The sequence below is a fragment of the Pseudopodoces humilis genome, chromosome 1 (assembly GCF_049639895.1).
Source record: "Pseudopodoces humilis isolate 2021_Gansu_Grassland_sample_001 chromosome 1, ASM4963989v1, whole genome shotgun sequence".
Classification (NCBI taxonomy): Eukaryota; Metazoa; Chordata; class Aves; order Passeriformes; family Paridae; genus Pseudopodoces; species Pseudopodoces humilis.
Genome location: NC_142200.1, coordinates 72,645,829 through 72,672,256, shown reverse-complemented (window position 1 = coordinate 72,672,256; position 26,428 = coordinate 72,645,829). Strand labels below are relative to the sequence as shown.

Genomic DNA, 26,428 nt, shown 5'->3' with positions numbered 1-26,428 from the left:
CACCATCCCTCAGTGTGCACATAAAGCCATTTGGAGATAGGATGATGTACATAATCTGAGGCAGGATGCTCACTGGCAATTTCAGATTAACTGTCATGAAAATTGGACATGAACACACATATTTATTTCTTATGCTGAAGGCACATTTGGACAAAGTGTAAGAATTGTAATTTACTATGCATCATATTATATATTTTTTACAATTAGACAATTTATGATAATGAGGTTCTTTACAGGTATTTTACTCAAAAAATCATAACACCCTGAGATGCTATTACTGGGAAACAGCATAGATACCTTGATGTTTTTAATGGAGTTAAAGCATAAAAAAAGAAAATTGATGGTAGAGATTGTTCTAGAAATAAGAAAATGCAATTTCACAGGAATCATTTAATGAATTATGTGACTGGAAAGAAATAATATGAGCAGATAATAAATTAATTTTGAGATGCCTAACTGAAAATTCAGACGGAGGAGCTGGTAACAGAGCATGTAGATTATAACAGTAAATGAACTTACATACTGGTATCTAGTTTGGACAAGGAACAGGGAGAAGTGGAAATAAGTTGCATTTCTAAAGATTTTTAGTTTGGTAGGGGAGAAAGACTCAGATCTGGAGAGAGACTCCTGCCAGAGAAATGTTGGTAGCAGTCAATTCACTGAGAACATGGGCAATTCACACACAGAAAAGCATTTGTCTTCTACTTTGCTGTGCTGTAACTTAATTTGTTTCAGAGCAGCGTTTCATACTTCTGATACTCTAATAAGTGTGCTTTGTGACTTCTTATCCTCTGTATTAAAATTTCTAAGCAGCTGATCAAGAAGAGATGAAGCTAATAATCTAATGAACTGATTGGTGTTGTAATTAATTGTGCTCATCTGATTAGTCAACAACCAAAGCTAATTTACCCTCCTTTCTTCTCAAGGCACTGCACTGTAATGTCGTTTTCAAGACTGCAAATAGATGCAGGAAGGCACTTGAAACTCAGATGTGACAGGGAGATTGCTTTGTAGGTTAAGGGAATCATCTTACTTGAGCAATCACGATCCTATTTGTTTGTTCCTCCAGGTTGATACGATTACATATTGCTTGTGTTTTTTCTGGAACCTAATCTTTATTCATAGGATTTTTAGAGTGGTAACTTTGCTAAATATACCTATTTATATTGTTTCTGGTCTTATTTTTGCAATTATCTTTTTCACTGAGTTGTAAAACCAAAGCAAGAGAGCAGTATAGTTTTTCAGTATTTTGATTTATAAGACCTGGGAAGAAGTGCATTACTAATAATGCTTTTAAATGTTTCAAATTTAAGGGCAGAGGCAAACAGACTTACTGAGCTTAAGCATCTACCAAAGTATATGAAAAGAATATGCAATGTGGTGTAACACCTCATCCAAAACTTTTAGGTTTGGTTTAGTAACAACAGTGCCAATCTAAAAATCAGCATATCCAATGGAAAAGTGAAAATCGGAGCATAAAAAAATAGACTCATGTCAAAATGGAATCCAAAATTCATCTCTAATGCCATTATTTATTCTCATATTTATACAACTAGAAAATCACATCTGAGCTATCACCTAGCCCAAGTAGAATGCTTATTTTAACAGAAAAACAAAAATGACAGTGTCACAGTATCTCATCCCGGGGTTTAGAGTAGTTTTTCCTCATACAAATGCTCTCCTGAGTTACTATGTCTGAAATAAGTTCTATTTTTCTTTCTTTTTTTTTTGTTTTTTTTTGTTTTTTTCAATATGTAGCTTTCATGTTTTCTTATAAACGCATTCACATCATTTTTTCATTGAACTAGGAGAACTCATTTCAACTTTCCATCCTTTCAAAGTGTCTGTTTATTTGGAAATGTAAAATTACTGGGTTTATACCTGAATCACAGATTTGCATTCTTGCATCACATTGTAGAAGGAATTTAACACTTGTGGCACTTGGCTTTTTACTATGTGTGTTTGGTTGCTCTTAAACTGAATTTGTGTGGCCAATGGGTCTACTTGACATATGGACTGTTTTCAATGTAACAGGCTGTTTATTCACTGGATATTTAAATGGGCTGTTTTTTCCAGGAAACTGACTTCTTAGTGTTCTATTTGTATGCAGGAGCCACAAAGGAGACCAAGACAGGGACCTACAATTTAAGCATTAAAGCACTTTTTTCTTTTATAATTGTCAGTTAAGAGAATTTGATGTCATTCATTGGAATGCAAGACATTCAAATGACTGAGAAAGTTTTAATGCAGATATTTGGCTTCAAATCACTTCCTTTTTTTTTGCTTCTGTGAGGTAGTGAAATGACATTCTTTGCACAAAGACTTCTGAGCATGCTGGAGACCCAGTTCTAAGTGCCTCATAGAATGGAGCAGAGGATGGCTCCAGAGGGTACTAAATCTCAGGTACTGAGTTCATCATCACTTGAGAGAGGGGAGAAAGGATGCACAAATTAGTCCTTTAAGACAGCAAGATATTTAACAAATAAACTTAAGAAAGTATAACCCAAAGTCTGTTTTTCATAGGTTTTGCTCTTAGATTTTAGGAGGTTTTTTCTGATTACAGAAATTATACTTGTGAAACTTTTTCATAAAATTTTTTGTTTAGGAGTTTAATTAAATAAGCAAACTGGTCTGTAATAAAAAGCATCATGTTTATATTTTCTATTAACTGTTCATTTTATGTGATGGTCTGATCCTTTTCTATTACTGTAGTCAAATATGTCTTCTGTATGTAGAATATGCCCACTAGTACTAAAAGCACTTTCAGGTAAAATCTGGCAGGAGATCAGGAATGTATTTTGGCCCTGTGCTAGGTTCTGAAGCTGCATTTTTATCATGACCAACTCAGACATTGAAATACTAGAAAAGAGACTTGCATGTATTCCTGAAAAGCACAAGAGCTACACTGGGATTAAGTCAAGGGGAAAGAGCTGTCAAAACGAAGACTTTTTGTTTGTTAGTACTAGTTGTTTTTAAGATTAAAAAAAAAAGGTCAAATATGTCAAAGGATGGCAAGAAATTTCACACACTGAGAAGTTGGCTAAATTCCTTTTCCAAGTTTCAGGTACAAATGAAAATCCTTTTCCCCTGCTGCTGTGTATGTTACAATTTTGACTGATGGAGACTAATTTTTCTTTACAGCTAAAATTATATTAGAGAAATAACATTCAAACAATTTTATAAAGAGATCTCAGCAGTGTAAGGCATGCTGGTACACTCAGAATAATATTTAGACACAGTAAATTATTGCCTTTTACAGATAGTACATTTCTTTGATGCTTACTCCAAACTCTAAAGCATTTTGTCTGCTTCTTTTCAATTGTTCTTAAGAATGCAGTTGTAATACCAAGTTTTTCCTGAGACTATAGCCTACCAAAAATAAAAGAGGGGATATTTTTATTCTTGTGGAAGTATTTTTGCTAGGGCAGCTCATGCAAATCAAAGACTTTTCCACAGACCTAAACAGGACAAATAGAGGCTTCATCTTTTAGTGGAGAAGAAAAGTAGACATTGAAATTATATACATATAATCTGAATTATAATCCTTTAGAGATTGATTGAATGGTTATTGTAGAGGAAGACAATTAAGAGCTTCAAAACAGGCTGATATATAAGCATTTGAAGAAAATAACCTGATAAATAATACATAGAATGAGGTTAATTGAAAACTGTTTTATGCTTGATCATTTTTGTTCTGAATAAGATAACAAGCTGAACAGAAAAATGAAAATGGACTACTTTCCAATGCTGAAGCATCTGACACAGTAATTTTGAATTTTCACAGTGACCAGAGGAGGTAGCCAAGAAACAAATACGGAATGAGACCAGTAATACTTCCTCAGTGCATGGTCCCACTGGCCACATAGGTGTTTCACTGAGTGCTGGTGGCACGGAGAGATACCTGCATTTTGCAGCCTCAGTGCAATCCTTCTCCACAAATTTGTCCTGTTGCTCTTCGGTCCATGCCAGAAGTAAGAGCTGCAGAGTCCTCTGGACAGTGGTTCTGTAGGACAGAAGTGCTTGAGCTAATGCTGGTAGTTAATGCTGGATCATCAAAAGCTGATGCTATTGTCTTTACATTTGTGCAGTCTTTAACACTTGTAGAGCTCCATTTAGCAACATTACAATTGTAAATGGAGAAAAGTGTCTTGATGTTGACATATTTAAACTATTCCCATTATGACCTTCAGAGTCTTTGCCACAGCAGATCTTCCCAATGGCAGCAAGTGACACAATATTTCAGCTCTCACTGAATGAATAGTAAGTGTATTAAAAGCTGTATAAACAGATGAGCATTAATGATTGCACTGATTTTTATGAAGTCAAATACTACATGTCAGAGAAATTAAATGTCAAAACAGAAATTTGATGCAGGTAGGATTTTTTTAATACCGTAATTTAGAACTGTCCCTCAATACACAATGTGTAATTCTGTGTGTTGTAGTTAAAAAGAATTGCACATCAGATGAAAACACAGTAAAAGAGGAGAGGGGTAGTTAGAAATATTTTTTATTCTTTCAGATCAGGCTATGGTTGATTATACCATGAACTCTTAACAAAATCGTTTATGCAAGAAAATTTGGGTTTTTTTGGGTTTATTTCTACAGAGACAGTTTCTTTTAAGATGTTTATTGCAGTTCATGTACTTTCCCATCATGTATCTTTCCAAACTATCAAAATAGCAAACAATTATGTCAGGAGTCAACTGCTTCACAAATCACACAGAGCAGTCATTAAAAACAATGCATTTAGCCTTAGGATTGGACGTACAGAAGCACAGCAGTAAAAGGCACCTGTTGAGTGCTTGACTTGGTAGGCTAATTTATCTGATTTTTGTAAACAAAAGTTACTTTTAAATAATCAAAGCTAAATAACATTGTAATAGCATTTGATAGAAAGGTTAATAACCAAAACTGTATCCACATTAGACTGTTACATGTTTGTCTTATTGCAAAGTATTATTTAAAAGTGAAAGTGATACCTAAGAGAGAAAGATCTCTGTTAGGCCAAATTCCTGGATATAGAATTGTCTTCTTTAACTACAGTTGAGCTTTTCTAATTAATACAAGACAGTTTTCTTCAAAACTTACATTGTACTTAGTCCACATGCAGGATTGCTAAATTCTGACAACCACTTATAGATAAAGAAGGCTGTAAGTGGTGCTAAGAATACTTAGCAAGAAGAAATCCTCCTGATTTTGGTGATAATGCACTGAACTGTCATTCAAATCAGGAAAAGTTAAAGGGAGATCTGTGTCAGTGACTGAAAAATCTATTTTAATTTCTTTTTACTTCCAAACTATAAGCTGATTTTGAAGTCACTGAAAATCTAACACTTAGAAACTCTTAGTTATGAAGAATGAACCATCTAGTGTTTTCTTAGGTTTTGTCTCACTGCCTTGTTTAAATTTCTGTTTTGTCTGAGAAATAGCTAGTCTTATCAGCTAGTTTATTTTTCAGCAGTAAGAGATTATTAAAAAAAGGCTTAGTGTACAAATAATGATGAAAAAATCAGAATTTGTATAAAAGTTATAGTAGTAACCAGAACTACTATGGCTAATCTATTTATTCCGTGTGCAAAGGCTGTACTGAGTACTTATAGATAAGACAATGTGATTTGAGGAATATTCCACTGTAAAAAGCCCCTCAAAATGTATGGTTGCATAGGGTCTGCTGATGACACTGAGCATACTTGATGGATATATGCATGATGTTGATTGTCTCATTTTGCTGTCTGTGTCACTGTATTAGACCCTTGCAGCAAAGAGTCTGAATGCTGACAAAAACTGCTGGGAATTTTTGTGTACAGAAAAAGCAATAGCTCTTAGGGGATCATGTGTTACATTGCAGGCCAGCTCAGAGGATCATCACCACAACAGCCTCTGATGGGACTGAGGTTGCCAGCTTGCTCCTGAGACAAGGCTCAGTCCCTGAAGGATAAATGTTTAGTCAATCAGACAGAAATAGAAACAGGCAGCATATAAAAGAGCACATCCAGAGGAGGCCAGTTTCAGGGTAGGATTTTGTTTGGGTTTTTAATTTAAAGAAAAATATTTAGTGTGCCAGTTGTAACTCAGTTATTCAGTATTCTGAGGGCTTTTCCCTTGCTGGGTATCCTCAGGCAAACATAATTGCGTTTGCTGTAACATTAATGGGGTTGGTGTAGTTCTTTACTTATGTAAACCTTTCCCCCTTGCTGTGAAAAATCTCTTTTTGGTGGCTATTATAAGATGTAGAAAAATGAAAAACACTGAGGCTTTTATGATTATCCCTCATACACAAAACTTCTTCGAATAATTATATACTTGGTAGGCCCCTGAAGTTTCATGGCAAAGATAACTTGTTCTTTCCACCTAATTTAGGATATTATCCTTCTTATGTCTGTCCTCTCTTATATCAGTCCATAGCAAAAATATTATATATACTAGATATTAAACATACTTTCTCATTTCATCATGGGGTTTTGAGGAATCCTTTCTCAAGTTCACCTTTGCTAAATGCAGATTATTTGTTTTCAGCCATTATCTTGCATGAGTGCAATGAGATCTGCAATCTGCAGACTGATAGCTGCTACAGGAAAGGTCCTGCTACTTGGCATGACCTGAGCATGCTTAGAGAGGTCAGGTGCAGATGCTTTAATTCTGTCTGAGATGGATAAAACTGCCACTGGAAGTAATGTCAACAGCTTGCTAAATATTCCCATATCCAGAGGTCATGTCTCAGCACATTGGTTTGCGTTCCAGATGATATTTCCATCAAAATTAATATCCCTACCCAGTATAAGGCAGATGATTTTAGTTATCCTAGAATCATAAGGACATTGCTCTGAACCTCCCACAGTTTGTATGAGTGTATGGAAAAGGACCCTAACACAGAAATAAATTGCTTGGCACCACCCATCTTACCCTACCTCGAAGCCTGACAATTGCATTGAATAACTAATGCAAGTTCAGGGTTGACAGGAGTCAGGTATGTGTTGCACAGTGCACTCCTTTATACCACACCCCATATCTCTAGAACCTTGGATTGATATGCCTTAGGTATGGAGAATCATGCCTGCTGTTAGTTTTCAGGTGATGATATTATAGTTGGTACATTTTCCCATGAAACTGAAGCTGGATTATTTTAGTTCTCTTCCCATTCCTAGGTAATTAGCAAAGTCAGTCTGCCATTTGCTCAGAAAAGCATGATCAGCTATGCGTCTAACATCTTCCTCTATCTGTTCATAGTGTTCTTCTCTTGAGAAAAAGCTTTTTTTGGTTTTAGAGGTATAACTGGGACTTTCTGACTAAAGTGAGAGTTATTTTTCAGCCCTCTCTATTCATTGTATTCCTGCATGACTGGATTCTATTTGAGATTCATTTTACTGGTTTATGGCAGGCTGAAGGACTCCTTGCCCTGTTAGTTTCAAAATGACAGCCTATGGCTCACATATACTGTAAGTAGAGTTTACACAAACAATCAAAGTATACAGGGTGATCAAGCTGGGCTGCCTTTAGAATGGAGAAATATTTTTTCCCTGAAAACTTATGCATCATATTTCCACATCCTTTAAGGCCTCCAGAAAACATGGTTTCACGTGTTTGAAAACTGACAGGAAAAATATGCATTGACTTAGTGGGACATCTTACCAACAGTAGATACTACTAATGCTCCAATTTAACATCTGCACAGTGACCTGAAAATTCACAAATGACGTATCATGTCTTATTCCCTGTCACAATGACAGCTACATCATGTCCAAGTTAACAATGAGAAATAAAATTAAGATGGCAGCATGTTTTCTCTGACAGCTCATGTAATCTGGAACTTTTCTTTTTTGCAAAACTGCATAGCCTGAACATGGCAATATTAGAGACCCTTTGTGGATGATCTCAGTTAACAGTGATTACTTCAGTAGAGGTGACATGAGACTAGCTAGATATTGGGATGTATTTCTTTTGAAATAATCAACTGATTATTTATGCCAAAATGCTGATGCAAGGCTTGGATTTGTCTTGTTTTTTAACTATTTCCTATGTAAATGAGTGCACCATATCTTGGGGAAGGCTGTAGTAGCTATGAGTCAGTGCAGAAAGTAAACAGCAACTTTTGTAAGAGAAGGAAAGGCAGTCATGGGAATTCAGAATATCCACTTCTTGGTTACAGGAGCAACTGGAGCATAATGGGGAAGAATGATAAACAGAAGAACCCAACTTGACAGCTCCTCCATACAGAGCAAGGAAATGCATTGTCTGTGCAAACTGTACTCCTGGTGTGTCTATATTGCTTTGTGTGAACGCCTCATATTCTTTGTATGCTGGAAATGAATGAGGCAGATAGCTCACAGTTCAGGGAGTATAAGGTTATCTTAAGTATACTTGAGTATAAGTATTTCTCTTTTGGTGAGGAGGAGTTTCTGGTGAACTTGGAGAGGAACTGAGAGGCTGACAGTCTCTGTGGGCTCTGGAAGTCAAGGTGATGCGCAATTGGCTGTGATAGAAGGAAAAATCACCTCAATGAGAAGATCAGGGAGACTATATATATCTGTTTCTACTGGTGTCTAAATCAGTCTATTTTGAAAGCTTGGACTCAGTATATGTAAGTGCAGAAGATAAAGAAGCCTGGAGACATTATTCTAGTACAGACTTGTTGTACTATATTAGGAATGGCGAAAGTATGACACAGACTTGCTAGCCTTGGTTGCACAAGAAAGCACTTTTTATTCTTCCAGATCTTCTTTTATAGACAGGTCTGAGAAGGTCCGGAAAGGTCCTTAATTGGTAATTAAACCAACACATCACCATCACTGGACAATTAGGAACAACTACCCTTGACCGTCTCTCGCAAGTAAGCAACAAGGCAACAAACAACATCTGCAAAAGTTGTTTTTCTTCTCTAAGGATTGTTTGGATTTCTCCTTATGATTTCTCAGGCCAGAGTGAGAACGTTGTGTGACTTAGTTTCACACAGGCTCAAGCTAATGCCTGAAGCCTAAAATCTCTTATTTGACTATTGTCAGTTCCCACACAGACCAGACTTGAAGATCTATCTCTTTTTAAAAGGATTCAGGAATATTTCAGGTTTTTTTCTCATAGTGGTGTAAAGAAAGGTGCAAAGCCACGTTGAGAACTCTTCCTCAGCATATCCTCCTACTATAATTTGTGCAGTTGCTCTTGTAGGGCTGGATACAACTTCCTTTCTTCATCATAGAGTCATAGGATCATAAAATGGTTTGGGTTGGAAGGCATCTTAAAGACTACTGAATTTTAACACCCTACCATGGACAGCAACATCTTCCACTAGACCAGTTTGCTCAAAGCCACATGCAGCCTGGCCTTGAACACTAGCAGGGAATGGGACATCCATAACTTCTTTGGGTTACCTGCACCAGTGCCTCAATGCCCTCTCTCCGTCTATATTTATCTTCCTACCTCTGTCTTTATCTGCCTAGAGAGTAAGAGAATGAAATTTCAGGTAGATATCAAATAAATATTTGATATCCCCAAATTTTGTCTTCACTATATACCCCACAATGTGCTTTGCCAGTCCATGATTCTGCTTTTTCTACATACTCTGCCCTTTTGGAATATCATTGGAGCTCTTGCCATTAAAAAGGGGTGGTCTAGTCTACTTTAGGTGAAGTCCCCAGCCCTCCAAATGCACAGGCACTGTTTGGGGAAAACCATGCTCTATATTTTTACCTTCTTATTTCTGCCACACAAAAGTAAGGCAGAAGTTTCCATCACTTCAAAGGGAGAGAGTTTTTCTGATGTTCTCCAAACCCTACTTCCTAGATAACAGAAGAAAGTTTCCCCATGAACTGAAGGAAAACCACTAATCACCTCCTAGTCTTAAAGCAGCAGAGAGATAGGAGGAGAGGCATGGAGTTCAAGGACCAGAGAAACCAGACAACACAAAACTTGCGAGCTATTATGAAGGGCAGGCTTCTGATATGTAATGTGGCAAAAAAATTAGGGTTTTCAAGTATTGAGAGACCTCCAGCTATTCACCAGTCTTCACAGAAGTAATTGTGAACACTGTTTATTTCTATCTTTAGCACACCTTTTATAGGGTTCTACAGGGTCCGCAGGCAGAGTAAGGTACTATTGGCTAACACACACAGTTTACATTTTTTCTCCTAGACACAAGGATATTGTTTTGTTTTACTCTCTCTTCTGCAGGCAAGTTTCAAGGATTTTAGCCCTTAATATCATGACTTATTTCAAAGGCTGGTTTGTGCATGCAGGCCTTTACTAATATATAAAATATATCAACATTCAAGGAGAGTAAATTTGTTTGCTAGAGAGATACAGTAATTCATTCCAGTGCTCCAGGGCTATATGGTTTCTGTCAAGCTGTCTTCTGAGGTGAAGGTAACACTATTGAATTAATTGGGCTAGTTTGTGTGGGAGAACAGCACTAATTAGGACTGTGTGGGGATGCAAGTATATATGGTGAATCATGTATGTTTAGGTTGCAGAGTCAATTAGGAACCTGCATTGGAGGGACTGGGGGATTGTCCAGTTATAAGACTCTTTGTTGTTTTGGGGGAATGGAAATGTTGGGGGTTTTTTTTAGATAACAAGAAGACAGAACAGGATGAAGTAGATAGAGAAGAAAAAGAATTGAAAGGGAACCTAGTCCTAGGTCCTCTCATCTTCCTCCATCTTAAATTCTTTCCCCCTTCCCAGGATTCTTGTGGTTTTTCCATCTTTAATGCAAAGGTCATTGAAAATGATATAAAAGATAGAAAATGCCTTGCCTTCTTCCCAAATTCAAGGGCCTATGTCCTCCCATTTCACACATGAGCATTAAATACATAGGTCTGGTATGTGTACTTTTTAATGTTCTTTCTTTGTATAAACTTTAGTAGTGGGGAGATGAGTTACAGGTGAACTGCCTCAGCAAAGGGTTGTCTTCCCTTGCTGAAGGAGACTGAAAAATTTTATCCCATTCTTAAGATTGCTAATTCACCCATTTCCAAATCAAACCTGCTATTCAAATTTGCATGCAGTTTTTCTCTGAGACTTGATGTTAGCAAACATAGATTCTGTTTGTATATGCTCATTCATACATATTTGTTTCTCTGTGTATCAGTACTTCGAATTTTATGACACAATGTGTTATGCAGTGAATTTTGTTTTACTTGAATTTATATAAATGTGTCAGAAGACCCTCTGGCCCCATCTAAGGAACACAAGTTTTACAATATTGTTATAATAATCTGAGGCCTTAAGTTTTGCAATGTAAAATAAACTACCTAAAGAAAAGATTGAGGCATTAATGTTCTCTCAAAATGAAAGAGAAAAGGAAACACTCATGTAAAATGAGAAGCAAGCAATAGCAGGTGTTTTATATTATGCTCTGATAATATTTTTCTCTCAGGTTAAGAACCCTAACTACTGGGCTCTCAGTTGCTAGGAGATATGCAAAACCTCTAGACTTTTAAAAACCTGATTTATATGAGGAAGGGAAGGGAAGGAAGAAGGAAGAAGGAAGGGAGGAAGGGAGGAAGGGAGGAAGGGTCAGCTCGTTCTAGTGGGCCGTGTGCAGGGAGCCATGCAGGTGGGCGCATGCTGCTTGGCCACTCAGCCCCATCTTGTGGAGGACCTGATGTCTTCCATTTGTTCCCCTCTGCGTTACATTTCCTGAGCTCATTCGCAGCTGTCTCCATTATTCACAGCTCTGAAATGATGAGAGAAAGAAAGAAAATGTGGTTTTTATCTGTATGTGAAATGTGAGAAGGTTTTAGGTGGGGCAGTGGGCAGGGAGCCATGGATTTAGTGACCCTTGCTGTTGCCTTGCAGGAATGTCAGCTCTGCTGGAGAAGAGGCCCGCAGAAGAATGAGGGAGTGTGATGGCCTGACAGATGCATTGCTGTACGTGATCCAGTCTGCTCTGGGGAGCAGTGAAATTGATAGTAAGGTTTGTCACCTTTGTCTTTTCAGCAGCAAATCCAGGTATTCAGGGTACATGGGGAATATAAAGAGAGAATTTTTCTGTGATACTCTTTTTGTAGTGCATTGTGAGGAATGTCTTAGCAAAGCATAATTTATCCCATCTTTTCCTTTTAATTTCTTTGCTGAGCTGTTTATTTTAGTGGGCTAAGCATTGTATTTGTATCTACCTGTGTAGTGTATACAGGTAAGCATGTCATTCTCTCAGTTGAATTACCGAAGTTGAAAATATGATACTGGTTTAAGAAGAGCAAATATATCATATTCCATGTAAAGTTTCTTACATTGTTCTGCCAGTTTTACCTTAAAATTGATTTTCAGTACCCAGTATGAGAGTTAATGAGAGTGAGGTAGGCTTAGAAGGCAAACAAGTATAAAAAAATTGGGAGATTAATAGGTAGTTTTGCAGTAAAACCAACATTACTTCTTCTTTGAAGAGGACCAATGAATGCTTTCAATAACAACTATGTTAATACACTTCATTATGTCAGCTTTACTTCTCTTAAAATGCTAGAATATGAACAAGCTTCTCCAGAGGTGAAAGGCACTCCCTAATAAAAAAGACTCCAAGCATTTACAAATTGAAGATTTGTAATGCATTAAAGTACTCCAGAGAAGAAGAAAAAGGACAGTTTGTTTAGTTTTCAGTATATGGTGCTAAATTAATTACTAGGGCAACTTTAGACCATTTGCAAACCCCTAGGAATTGCAGGAGAGCAGCTTTTTATGCAGCAAGGTTTTAAAGCCCACTGGGTTTGTATTTCCAAATAATACTTCATAAACTTGTCTGTGGACCCCAATGGGTTTATAGATTTGAGAGGAATAATCTCCAGGAGTCTCTGGTCACTACCTGAACCAAATAGGTGACATTTGCCTATGAATTCGGGGGACAGAGAGAGGAACTAAGGTTCATAGCATGAGGTGCTGGGCTAACAGAATAGCTTTGTGTTTTTAAAAAGAAACCAAAAAAGTAAAAACAAAAAAACCCTCAAAACACCCAAAAAATCCCACAACCCATTAGCCTGTATCAATTTTCCATTAATAGAAGTTTAGCAGAGGGATGCTCAAAGGACACCCACCCAAAAGGTGGGCGCAAAGCCTGGCAGCAGGGTTTGGTGCACACTTGGGTGTTGCCAGCCCCCATTACCCCATCCAGATACTTCCTGCAGAACACTCCCCAAACACAGGGGAGTTCTTAACTTCATTAGTAGCTTAAAAGTAGCTAGAGTAGAAAAACTAGTGAACTTGTACTTAGCCCCATTATGATAAACTGAAAACAGAATAAGGAATACAAGGATCCTTGAAAGTCAAGGAGGAGTGAAGTCTGTCCACCTGTGTGGCTGGAACCAGCTTTCTTGGCTTGTAGGAATTCACCTTAATAGAGAAGGTGGTTGCATTTGAGCCTCAGAAGTTTGTTTATCAGTTTTTTTAGTTCAAGGTAACATTGTCCTCTTGATGGACTCTGCTTATGTTTTCCACAAAATGAGAATTGTAAATGCAGCAACTCTGATTTGTGAAAAGGAAACTTAAAGTTTAGTATTCTAATCAATATATGCAAAGCTTCAACTTCAGCATACTATATCAAAAGTGAATAAAATTCATGTTAAAGAAAAAGGCAGCAAACTAAAAAATAGTTATGGTCACTGTGATGTTTGTAAAGCTTTCAACTATGAAAGGTGCACAAAGAACACTTTCTACACACAGACACACACGCATACATATTTCTACTTCTGTTTATATATTTGGCAGAGATTTCAAATTAGTACAATTGTATTGCAAAATCATGTCATTTCATTTATGTTTAAAAATAGATATATATAAATATTCCTGTATAATTGACTCTGAATTCGGTATCCCCTCTGGAACTTGATATCATCGCAAAAAATGTGTGCTGAATGCATACCTGGCAGAAGCTCATGTCATATATGAAAGTAAATGAAGCCCCATCTGTTTGCCTCACTGGTGAATATGGTAGAATATGATAGAACTGAAAGCCTCACAGTCATTCCATTCTGGGTTAATGGAGCAAAAGAGCTTGGATGTAGTGGCTATTGCTTTTTGTCTCCATGGAGCATTAGGAACAGTTGAAATAAATATAAATAGAGAGAGAATGGCTTTTTTTAGCCATGCCTTCCTTGTGTGCAGAAAATTAAGCTCATATCCTTCTTATTAGGAATAATCAAACCAAATTGAACCAGCTAAATGAGTAGGTTTCATGTCTAAACTGAACTTCTTTTAGACTTGGAGAAATTAGGTTGAATTACAAGTGAATTTTCCTTCACTGGGTCTCATCCATTTATGAATTCCTGCTTGCATCTTCTACAGAAGGCACAACCTATTAGGGGAATAAATGGATGAAAGGAAAAGGCTGCACACAAGTTATCTGTCTGCAGCCTGGCCAGAAGCAGTAAAAGCAACAAGACAGATTTCTAGTCCTACTTTTGGGACTGGAGAAACATCATCTGTTCATGCTACAAGTGCTTGTGAAATGGAACTCATATCCAAATTTTATGGCAGTTTACATAGATTTTTTGCCAGAAAAAAAAAACGGTTATTTCTGGTTTTAAAAGGACAAAACCCAGAATCTATTGCCATTTTCTGTTTGTAGCATTTTCTCTTCACTGAGGTGGGAGTTTTCTGATATTCGGAGTGTTCAGATTCTTTTGATCACTTTTTACTTCAGCATCTGTTTCACATGGGGCTCCAATGTGAAATTCAGAGCAACAATAAAAAACTCCCAGAAAAGCATTGTCCTGATACGGTAACAACTAATTTGTTACCATAAAAATTTCTGAATCTCTTAACCTGTGATTACCTGGGGAGCAGTCAGAAATGTGCACATAAGGATTGTGCTGGGAAAATGCACGTGCAAAGATAGATGAAATTCCTTCTGCTTTGTCTTCAGAGTAAGGGGAGGATTTTAATTTTTTTCTGGTTTTGTTTTCTGTATTTTTCTTTTTGTCATATTTTTTAGACCGTTGAAAACTGTGTGTGCATTTTGAGGAACCTCTCATACAGGCTAGCTGCAGAAACATCTCAGGGACAGCAGATGGGAACAGATGAACTTGATGGATTACTCTGTGGTGATGCCAATGGAAAAGATGCAGAGAGTTCAGGGTGCTGGGGGAAGAAGAAGAAGAAAAAGAAATCACAAGATCAGGTAATCAAAGTTATTTGCAGCTGTGTTGTGAGTAGTTGAAGTGCCCATTATTTAAAATATAAATAATTAATTCACTGTACTAGAAATTAAATGCATGACACATAATATATAAAACTGTTGCCCTTGTTAATTAGCAGAGAGCTTAAAGCAGAGTATGGCTCTCAAGTAATGAAATATGTTTGCTTGAGAAATTGTACATTATGTGGTGCACCTGGAAACTGTAGTCATGGGTACACTGTGAATGCCATAAATACTATAAAATGCTCTTTGAAAGGAAGCCATTTCTAATGAAAAGTGCAATCTGCATATACTTTACACTGTACTTCCACAGAGCCACATGTGTGTAGAAAGGCTTTGATGCAAACAAACATCAGGCTTGTAAATATACACTTGCTTCAAAGTTAGTCTTGTACCATGTTTCTACACATTGAGAGAAAACTGTATAGGGCTGAATCAAATAATTAAAGTGAATGTTAAAAAAGCATTTGTATTTTGATATATTTAATGTTGTTACCAAAGAAAAACTGAAAAGCAAAGTCTTGATTGCTTCCTCAAGTTACTTGACAGGTTGTAATTTTGAGTGGGTTGATTTTTAAAGTGTATTTATTTCCTTTTTTATCCCATTAAGAACTTATAATTTGGGGAATAATGACAATTATATTGCAGAGAAAGACACTCTTGTATCAGTACACAAAGCAGATAGCAGTAAGAATGGCTACGAATTTATGGGCTTTTTCAGACAGCCTATGCTGGCAGCAGTAAGTATTCCACCTCGTCCTATACCTACTCACTTTATTGCATTTATTTACAGCATTCTGTTTCAGATTGCTCAAAGAAAATATTTATTTGAGTGAGCAATTAAGTGCACAGGGTATTTGAATAAATGATGTAAACCAGTACTGAAAATATTCCTGAGTTCCTAAAGCCAAATTGTGTTAATGTGGAAAAGTTATAGCAATACTACTAAGCTAAAACTTGGATACTGAAAAATGCAGCACTCTTGACTAGCAAGATTTTAATTTCACCTACTCTTCAAAAGAATAGCACAATTCAACAGAATGACTAGGTTGGAAGAGACCTCCAAAATCATCAAATCCAACCCAGCCCTAACACCAAAAACTAGACCATGGCACCAAGTACCACTCCAGTCTTTTTTTAAAACACATCCAGGGATGGTGACTACACCACCTCTCTGAGCAGATCATTCCAATACTTGATCACGCTTTCTGTAAAAAACTTTTTCCCTAATATCCAACCTCTATTTCCCTTGGCACAGCTTGGGATTGTGTCCTCTCATTCAGTCAGTTGCTATCTGGTGAAAGAGACCAAACCCCACCTTCCACCTTTCAGGGAGTTGTAGAGATTGATAAGGTCACCCCTGAGTCTCCTTTTCTCCAGGCTAAACAACCCCGGCTCCCTCAGTCATTCCTGACAGGGCTTGTGTTACAAGCCCCTCACCAGCCTTGTTGCCTCCTCTGGACGTGCTCAAGAGTCTCAACATCCTTCCCAAACTGAGGGCCCAGAACTGGACACAGCACTCCAGGTGTGGCCTCACCAGTGCCCAGTACCAAGGGGAAGAATGACCTCCCTGCTCCTGCTGGCCACACTATTCCTGATCCAGGCCAGGATGCCAGTGGCCTTCTGAAGCAGCAGGACACACTGCTGGCTCATGTTCAGCCGGCTGTCACCAGTACCCCCAGGTCCCTTTCTGCCTGGGCACTGTCCAGCCACACCATCCCCAGCCTATGATGTTGGTTAAATACCCCATCATCAGATAACCTGAATTTATTATGGCCTTTTGTTCGGATTCCTGTATTTGTCTACAGTGAGATTAGAAGTGACAAAGCAAACTAATTTTACCCTGTGAAGTAGTCATCATCCCTGTTACTGAATTAACAGTTCTCACACACTGTGCTTGCAGTTATTCAAAGTGCAGGAGAAAAAATAGCATGTATGGATATGGATGTGTCACACTGCAACTTGGCTTGCTCTTTGCTGCTCTGTTTACTAACACATGCACACACACTATCTTAAGTCTTTATTAAGTCTTCTTCTATTTCTTCTGCGACTTTTTGATCTGAGATTCATAATTTAACTCTGTACTGATGACTCTTTCAGTATTCCCATAGGGCTGCTCTGTACTGTAATGGTTCCCTTAAAAACATTTTTTTTGCTCCTCCAGGCCAAAGAACTGAGCTCTTTTGGCTGATTACTTTTACAATGTATATGCTTTTGCCTGTTGTTAGATATTCTTTGTTTCTGTGGGTGCTCATTAGCAGCACATTGCATGGTAAAGGTCTCCTCAGAGCTCTTCGTGGTGGCCTCGTTAGAAGAATTTTATTTAATTTTTTAAATCCAAAGAATAATAAAATTACACACATATTTTCAGGTTTATGATCACTAGGCTTTTCTGTAGCAAGGACATAAATTTACTCTTTCCAGAACTGATTCTGTTGTGCATAGAACTGCTTTGTATTACAAGTACTATAAACATTTTATAAAGGTGTTTTCTTTTTTATTCTAATTTCCTTTAAATCCAGACACCCTACTTCATCTTGCCATATTCAAGCTCTCACATGTGGATATTATTCAGTTCAGGTATTTTAAGGTGGACTTGTGAGCCTTCTGCAGGTTATTTTCACCCCATAATCCTTGACTGTTGTTGAACATTCCAAATTATTTGAAGTATATTACCAAATTAATATATTATCAAGTTGACTAGAGTTCCACTAAAAACAATACCAGCAAGATCACTGTGATGGAAACAGCTCTCCCAACTTACCCTCAAAAATTGAAAAGAAAAGCAATATTTTTCATGTAACCACATTAATATTAATAGCATAAGATAACTCAAACTGTTTTTTTATTAGGGTAAAAGTAACTTATTTATCCATTTATTTTGTAAAAATAAGTACAGAAGTATGTTCAGAAGCACTTGTCCAGTGTGGATAGAATTCTTCAATTGTTTAAAAAGATCTGTTCTTTCTGCTTCTTTGTCTTCGTGGTTTTTTTAATATTTGAGAGTTTTATCTTTTCAGACAAAGCACAGGGCACAGGCACATCTCTGTCAGTTGTGACACCTCAAGACAGGGAAGTAGTATCTAGTCTATAGTTGCTACATTTTACACACCCAGAAGATCTGTGTTCAGGGTATAGGTATTTTTCTTTTTTTTGGCAGTGCACAGGGTTTTCTGAATAAGAAAATTGCTGTTTTAGTCTTTCTCAGAAGATAAAATGTACCAAACAGTGTGGAGAAAAAAATGTTCAGATTTTAGTGAATGTAGTTTTGGAATTTTCCTATTACACTATCACTGTAAGTTGTTTCTTCATTATTATGTATTTTCTTGGACTCCATTTGTGCAGTTTCGATGTAGTCTTTAATTTTTGGATAAAAGTGTTAGTAAAAGAAAAAGAAGCAAAACTACTGTAGTTGCAAAAGGAAAACAGATGTATCATTTTAGATAAAGGATGTGGATGAAGATGCAGTTTTCTATACTTAAAAAAAATCCCCTCACAAAGCAGGGGAGTTTGTTTTTTAAGCTATAAAGCAGGAGAAACTTGATATTTAAGTCACTTTCTCATGTTTTTTTTCTATAATGAAAGTACAAGTTGATTTCTTTGTTTTATGATTTAGGGAGCAAGTATCCCAATTTTTCTAAGTCATGTTTCAGTTGTAGTCACATGAAAGTTAGTTGAAGGAAAAGATAGACTTGAGTGGTAGTATAAAACGTGGTTTCTTTGAAAGGCCTTTCAAAAACAAACGGGAACTTATTTTTTATTGATGACATCACTTGTCTGTCAGCTGTCTATAATGGCAACTTCTGTACATCTTGGAATTAAGTAAGAGAGGTGTCTTTGTTCAGATCATAGGTCTAATGACACCTTTCAAATTACTTAAGGAGTTCCCTTCGGATCACAGGAAACAAGTGTTCTCCACATTTCAGAATAAAGGTGTATGGTGTTAAAAGAGCCCACAATTACTTCACTAGAGCTGAGAGAGGTTTCTGAGGCATCTGCTTGGTCACACAAACTGAATGTTAGAAGATGCCCAAACCTTCTGAAGGTTTGTGATAAAATCAGGTATAGCACTGTTTTTATCTATGGAATCACAAAAAGCAAAACTTCTTTTAAGACCTCAGAAAAAATAAGTGAAACTTACCTGACTTCTGTCTCAAACCTCTAGGACTGTAATTCTCTGCTGGTTTGTTCATTTTTCTCTGCTGCTTAACTGTGATCAGCCAGTACTGAACCCTCACCCCAATAAGCTCTCCAGCCACAGACACCATCATCTCTGACTAGGACCTTATAGACATCAACCTCTCTGCCTTGTATTGTCTCACTCTTCAAATGGAAACTGATTCTTCCAGTGCTGAAAATGTTGTTCATGCTGCTGGCATGCACACTGCTGCCAACAGATTTATTCTTTGAGCCATATGAAAAGTGAGGATTATGACAAAAAACAGTTACGGCAAATCTAGGTGCATGGTCCGACTTCAGTAAAAAAAAACCAAAACTGCCAGGGAGTTCTCATTAATCCTTATTTTATTTCTTGTTACACAGCCCATTATGTATACATGTGGCACAATTTCATTTCTTTTCCTTTCTTCTCTAAGAAAAACAGGTTGACTTCTTGACTTCATGCTCATCTCAAGTTCCCCATCTGTGATCATTCTTGTCAAACCAGAATCTAGCCCAAAGTCTGTTTTTTGATTGGAAGTGACACTTCTGAAATGAGCCTGACCTTCTTTTTCACCTTCTGTCAGGAGCCTTAAGGTATAACAGCAACATTTCAAGTTATATATCATTAAGAATTGACTGGCATACCTCTTTAGCATGCTTGCTAAATGGCCTATAAATTCTTCTGTCTAGGCGAAATAGCAGGTTTAAGGCAATGATATTTCAAAAAGCATAAAAAGTAAATCTGCCAGATACGTCTTTTCATGTAGTGAGACCACTATTTCACCAAGTATACTTCATATTCTACCAAGCCATATCAAGCTAATAAGCACAGAAGCAGAGAAATGGTGGCAGGTCCCGGGTTTACCCAATAATTTGAACTGTGATTAGGGATGAAAGGTTGTGTTGCCAATACGTCTTTGCTCAGAAAAAGTATTATTTCCAGTTGTTGCTTCCTCATCTTGCACAAGGTGATTATGTCAGATGTTGAATAGCAAGAATCAACTATCCTGAGCAAATCCTTACAGAGCTTTTTGAAAATCATTTCTACTTTCTTGCTTGCCTACAGACTATCTTCCCAGATACTCTGTGAGCCTCTCAGTGTCATGTACAGCCAATTTATTTTCAAAGTCAAAACTGCAGGCTTATTAAATATAATTTGTATTTGTCAGTTTGTGTAATATACTGCAAAGCCAGTTAGCTTCAGCTTTCTGTGGAGAGAAGGGCATGCAATGACATGCCAAGGACTGTTTTCCCAGCTTTAACTCTATCCCCTTTCATTTGGGAAGGGTCTGTTTTTAAGCAAAGAGAAAATGCACAAACTGAATTAATATTTTCATCTTAGCTAAGCATAATAATAAACAGTTGAATAAAGGTATTGACAACTATTTTAAGAGTGTAAAGTGTAATGTAAAGTACAATTTAGATTTATTAATATCTGAGATTAATTATAATGATTCAATACATTGAAATGTTTTGAAAGCATTTCAAACACCTTTACTATAATTGTAAATGTTGTTGCATTAAACTGGGAAGGGTACCATTATTTATGCAATTAGCTCTGCCCTTCCCACCATGCTCCTGTAGTCACTGTGTCAATACCTGCATTTATATTTACCATCTTTATTTAGGCCTGGATATCTAAACTGAAGTTTGATTTGATGTAAACAGTGATATTTCTGCCTGCTTAGTGTCAGCTGCATGGATTCTGAAATCAAGCTCTGTGACTTGGGTGTAGTTTTGTTGCTGAATTTCTGATTTCTGTGCTTGACAGCATTGGCCAATTCACCTCTTGGACAAAGGTGTCCAGAAGAGGTTATTAGACTGACATGTCTAGGGAGACCTGGCAGAGACTGTCACAGCCACTAAGACATGCAGGATGAGATACCAGTGTCATCTTAGAGGGCCTGTTAATTTAAAAGTCTTTGGCATTTCAGAAATGGTTTCAGTAAGCACTGTGTAATTGCTCATATGAATTTTGTCACTGCTGGTTCAAGGAGCATAGCTACAGTGTTATCAGACTATCCCAAATGTCTAGGATCATTGGAGAGAGGTCTAGATGGCTACAGACATTGCTAGTGTTTGTTTTAATCTTCTAGATTTTTTTAGTAGTGGTATTTTGTACAGACTGGGGGAAAGAAGTATTTATATGCAATAAATTAAAATACAATACTGTTGTTTTGTTATCACAGGAAAACCTATTGTCATGTGATACATATTTAAAAGCAAGCCCCACTAATTTGAGGTTGTTAGTACAAACCCCAAAATCCGCAGGGCACTGCTCTTGCTGAGTTGAAGCCTTCCCAGGTATTTAGTACAATTGCACTATAAATACGGATTTAGTTTCATTAAAATGAGAAAGGTGGTAGATAATCTGTTGTGCATCACAGGAGAGAATCTCAATGAGTGATCTTTTTCTCCTCTCAAAGTTCCTCACAATTATGAAAATTTGGAAATTTTATTAGAGTACTCTTACTATCAAAAGTCTTTTGTTCTTAAAAGGCCTTGGTATTTGGCTTTTTATTTTTCTTGACTTTCATCCTTTTTTTACACCAGTCTCGAGAAATGAGAGATTTGTATCTCACCCACGTAACAAGCAGTTTGTCAGCTTCAAGCACAATATATGTGGGTAATTTCAGCTGAAGGAGGGAAGCCTGGAAGGAATATTTGTTTATGACTTTTTTTTTTTCTCCTTAGTATAAGCTAGAAAGAGTAACTGCATGTTGTCCTCTTTTCCAGAGGCTCCTACTGTAGCCTCAGTCTATTTCAAATAGACCTTCCTGATCATTCCTGATGTGCTGTGTCCTGGGGTGACTTTATGATACTGGTATCCCCAATCGTCTGGTTTATGTTATATATTAAGTTCTGCACCTTTAAGACTGGCTTTGAGAGCAAGAGAGGGGGAAGAAGAAGCGCGCAGTTTGTGTTAAGGAAAAACATCACTCCCACACATCCCGCTCCTGGACTGTGGTGTCTGCAGCACGGACAGACAGCGGGACAGAGCTTCTCTCTGGCTTTTAGTTAGTTCTAGCTAGCTGAGGCAGAGGAGTTCCCTGGACCTTTGTTTGTTTTTTTCCCAATTTTCTTGGATCTGTGCAAGCCTGCTCTGGACTGAACACCCAGCCAAACCCCGGGAGCTCACGCCTGTGGCCCACCGGGGCCTGGGCCTCGGCACTTTCCAGCGACGGAGGGACTGATAAGAACCTGAGCGAGCCGAGCTACACCACATGAAAAGGACTTTTCTTCCTAGACTTGCCATCCCATCGAACAGCAAAAGGTTTTATTATTTAATATTACTCAATTTCTGTTAAATAAACAGCTTTTTCCACTTCTCTCTAAAGAATTTTTTTTCTTTTCCCGGACCAGTTAGTGAGGAGGGGCATTTCCCTGGGGAAATCCCCATTTGGAGTTTTCATTCCTAATTTGCCCTAAACTAAGACAAATACAGTTTTTTATATTGCTATTTATATAAATATTATTTATATTATAAATATTATTTATATTTATGACATGCTGCAATAGTACAGTAACTCTTCCAGTAATTTACTAGGTAGAGGTGTTTACTGGGTGAGGATGCTGCCTCAGCTCATAAATATTTAGCAATGCAAACTGTGAAGCAACTTCTGCCATGCCTTAACCACTATTTTAGATATGGACTCTAATACCACTTGGGGAATTTTTTTTTCTCAGGCAATTGATGTTTATGAAATACAAAATAAATTAATGAAGATCAGGCAAATCTCCTTTCCAATAGCTTCTTTGCTTATCTGTCTCAATTCTGCATGCCCTGCAACAGTTGGGCTTCAGGCACTGGTCTCAGCTAGACAAAAGACACCAGAAGCCCCTAAGCCCTACAGTGACGAGGCTGCCACAGGCACAGTGGGTGTCATGGTTTAACCCCAGTCAGCAACCAAACCTACACAGCTGTTCACTCAATGGGGTGGTGGTGAAGAAGAGTGAAAGTGAGAAAACACGTGGGCTGAGGTAAAAGTACTTTAACGGAGAAGGCAAAAGCCCCACTTGCAAGCAAAGCAAAGGAAGGAATTCATTCCCATGGGCAGTCATGAACACTTCCCATCCTCAGCCATCCCCAGGAAAGCAGGGCTCCATCATGTATAACAATGATTTGGGTAAACAAACCCCATCCCTTCGAATGCCCTCCCTTTGTTTTTCTTCCCCATAGCTTTATATTCTCAGCATGACACCACGTGGTATGGAATGTCCCCTTGGTCAGTTGGAGTAAGATGTCCTGATGGTATTCCCTCCCAGCTCTGTGCATCCCCATTCTCCTTGCTGATGGGGTGGAATGAGGAGCAGAAAAGGCTGTGTCAGTGTTACCCAGCAGTGACTAAAACATCCCTGGGTTATCAACACTGTTTCCAGCACAAATCCAAAACATGGCCCCATACCAACTACTGTGAAGTACACCCTCCCTGTGCAGCCCTCGGCTGCTCTGGGCACACACACAGCATCTGAAGAGCAGTGCAGGAAGTTTTCCAGGGTCACTGAATTTCGTGTGCTTTCACTGCACATGCATGTGCGGTACCAAAGGTTTTCATCATTATTACATGGACTCTGAGGCATCACAGCATCTTGGAGAAAAAGGTCTTCCCTCACAGTTGATGATAAATTAATGCAATCATGTTGAAAATGAGTTGCAAAAAAGGCAGGGAAATGCAATGATTTGTCTCCTTTTTCTTTATGTTTTCTCATTACTAGGCAGAATGGCAAAACAACATTAAATATTAATTTATCTGCTAGATCATTTCTAGTGCTTTATACGTACCAGCACAGCGTGAACATGTATATAGGGACCTATTTATATCAGCTGATTTTCAGTAGTCCTTGGGATCATAAGAGTGTAAATAGCCAAGCATAAAAAAAAAATTATATTCTCACATAAGCATATACCCCCTCATATGCGTAGATCTTATACATTTGATGCATTTCATGTGTTTTGTCCTTGAAATAATATACCCTGTGCAAACACTCTTCACTTGCATAATGTATAATTCATGCAAGTTGGAATGAGACAAGTGAAGACTTGAATTGGTGTCCTTGGATATCACAAGTCATTCAATAGTAGACTTACTAAGGTACAAAACCTAAACCTGGTGTGAGGTCAGATTTGACCTGTAACATATGTCTTTCATTTGTTTTCAAAAAAAAAATCTTGACAGTGTGAATGATTAAATTCTGAGAGAATTAAAGTAAGAAGCAAGCTTTAATGTATTTTTTATGAGCTGAAAAGCACTCATTTCTGGCAAGGCTGGTGATTTATAAGGAGGAAAAAGAAGAACTGAGTCACATGCATTAAAAACAATCTGTTGGTTTAAGGGCAGAAATGCATTAAAAATTTCAAAGACACAGCTCAATAATAGTGTCATTTGAAGGCATTGTTTCTCCAGAAGGCATTTGTCCTCTGCTTTCTCAACCATCTCTGGGCATTGCTATGCCAGTTCTTTCAAGTAACATTTGTCCAGCGTAGTGAGTTTCACATCTGAGCTGCTTTCTGGTAACTGCTTGTGTATGAAATGGCTCCTCTAGCTTTCCACTCTGGTGTTTGTTCTGCTTTAATTTAGAAAAAAAACAGCAGGTTTCATTCCTAAAGGTATTAATCACACAAAATCTTGTTGAAATTGGGTTCTTTGTTATTAGGGAAGACTTAATTGTCCCTTAAAACGTATGTATTTTATTTTTAAAGTTAGTGTAAATAAAGTATGATTGATACTTCCTGAGAACAAGAGGTTCTAGGTCTTTCCCAGTGCAAGTATTATTGTACACTCATAACTAGTTAACTGTTGCAGATTTAAACAAGGAGTTAATTTGACTTATTCTATATTTGTATATTTAGAAAATGTTTAATGTTATGGTACAGATTTTTTGTTTATATAGACAAAGTAATCTCTAACCCAAGGTACTAAAAGGTTTACTTTTTATTGTATTATGCAATGTGGACATGTCAGAGTGTTAGAAAAGATATTTTATAAAAAAGTTAAGGCTTGTTCCTAACAGTGGCACTAGTGGCATGAATTATTAAAATCTCTTTATCTGTACAAAATGAAACAAAATATACAATAAATATGTAAGTAGATTTCTATTTAAAATTTTGTTGAAAGTGCACTCCACGTCTTACTTTTGTTTAAAAGGCAAAAAGAAAGTCTGTGTATTTTCCTTTGAGATGTTTCATATGTGAGGTGCAAGTATTGTGTGCTCCACTGGAGAGGAGAATCCCTGTCCTCCTGGAATACAGTATTTACTTCTGGTAAGAGTGGGTTTTGTGCAATAACCTACCTGTTGTTCAGGTTTAAATATTGCACATTTTGGATATCAGACTTGCGTTGTTTCTCATGGAAAAACTCTGTATGTGATGAGAGGAACAATGTGTTTTGTAAGAGCTGGTTCTACCAATTGCATTGGAGTCTCAGACCTCACAGCTGGCTGGCTGAATACCTCCTGCACTCTCATTGTGAGAAGACGAAGTTGTGTGGTTGAGGAAGACTTGTCACACTTGTGCCTTTCATGTGATGGAGGGTTCATGGGCTTGAATGATTTGATTTTCCATAGTAGCATTCTGTGTTGTTTTTCCTCTCATGGGAAGAGAGAGAACATGGGGAACTGAGAAGGATGGGAAAGAAAATCTCTTATCCCCATGCAAGTTTTAGATTTGCCTCTTAAGATTGGGCTTGTTCCCACACAGAAAAAATACATGCAGTGAAAAGTGTTTTTGTTATGTCAGCTAGCTAAAACATTGGGATTTCTGCCAATCTTACAGCTCATCTATAAGGAATATTGAATAGGAAATTTGGTTCTTCCATGAAGAATCACATGATGTACAAAAATTGAGAACATCTCTTTATGGATGCCTTCACTGATGTTATAGTTTCAACTGAGGCAATTCTCAAATGTGTTTCACTATTCTTTGCTGACAATCTGATTTGTGCTTTCCAACAGTGGGATGGCGTAGGACCTCTCCCAGACTGTGCAGAACCACCCAAAGGAATCCAGATGCTGTGGCACCCTTCAATAGTCAAACCCTACCTCACACTTCTTTCTGAGTGCTCAAATCCAGACACGCTGGAGGGGGCAGCAGGGGCACTGCAGAACTTGGCTGCTGGGAGTTGGAAGGTAGGAATATTAAACCAATATGTAT

The 26,428-nt window shown here is 37.6% G+C and overlaps 1 protein-coding gene across 7 annotated transcripts in view; it reads left to right on the top strand.

Annotated features, from left to right (window-relative positions):
* CTNND2 (catenin delta 2) overlaps window positions 1–26,428 on the top strand; it is a 712,671-nt gene that overhangs the window by 597,906 nt on the left and 88,337 nt on the right. For all 7 annotated transcript variants that reach the window (XM_014260357.2, XM_088053661.1, XM_088053643.1 and 4 more), the window contains 3 exons: window positions 11,790–11,907; window positions 14,914–15,099; window positions 26,230–26,403. In XM_014260357.2, the coding sequence (XP_014115832.2) occupies window positions 11,790–11,907; window positions 14,914–15,099; window positions 26,230–26,403 (478 nt within the window). The remainder of the gene's footprint in view (window positions 1–11,789; window positions 11,908–14,913; window positions 15,100–26,229; window positions 26,404–26,428) is intronic.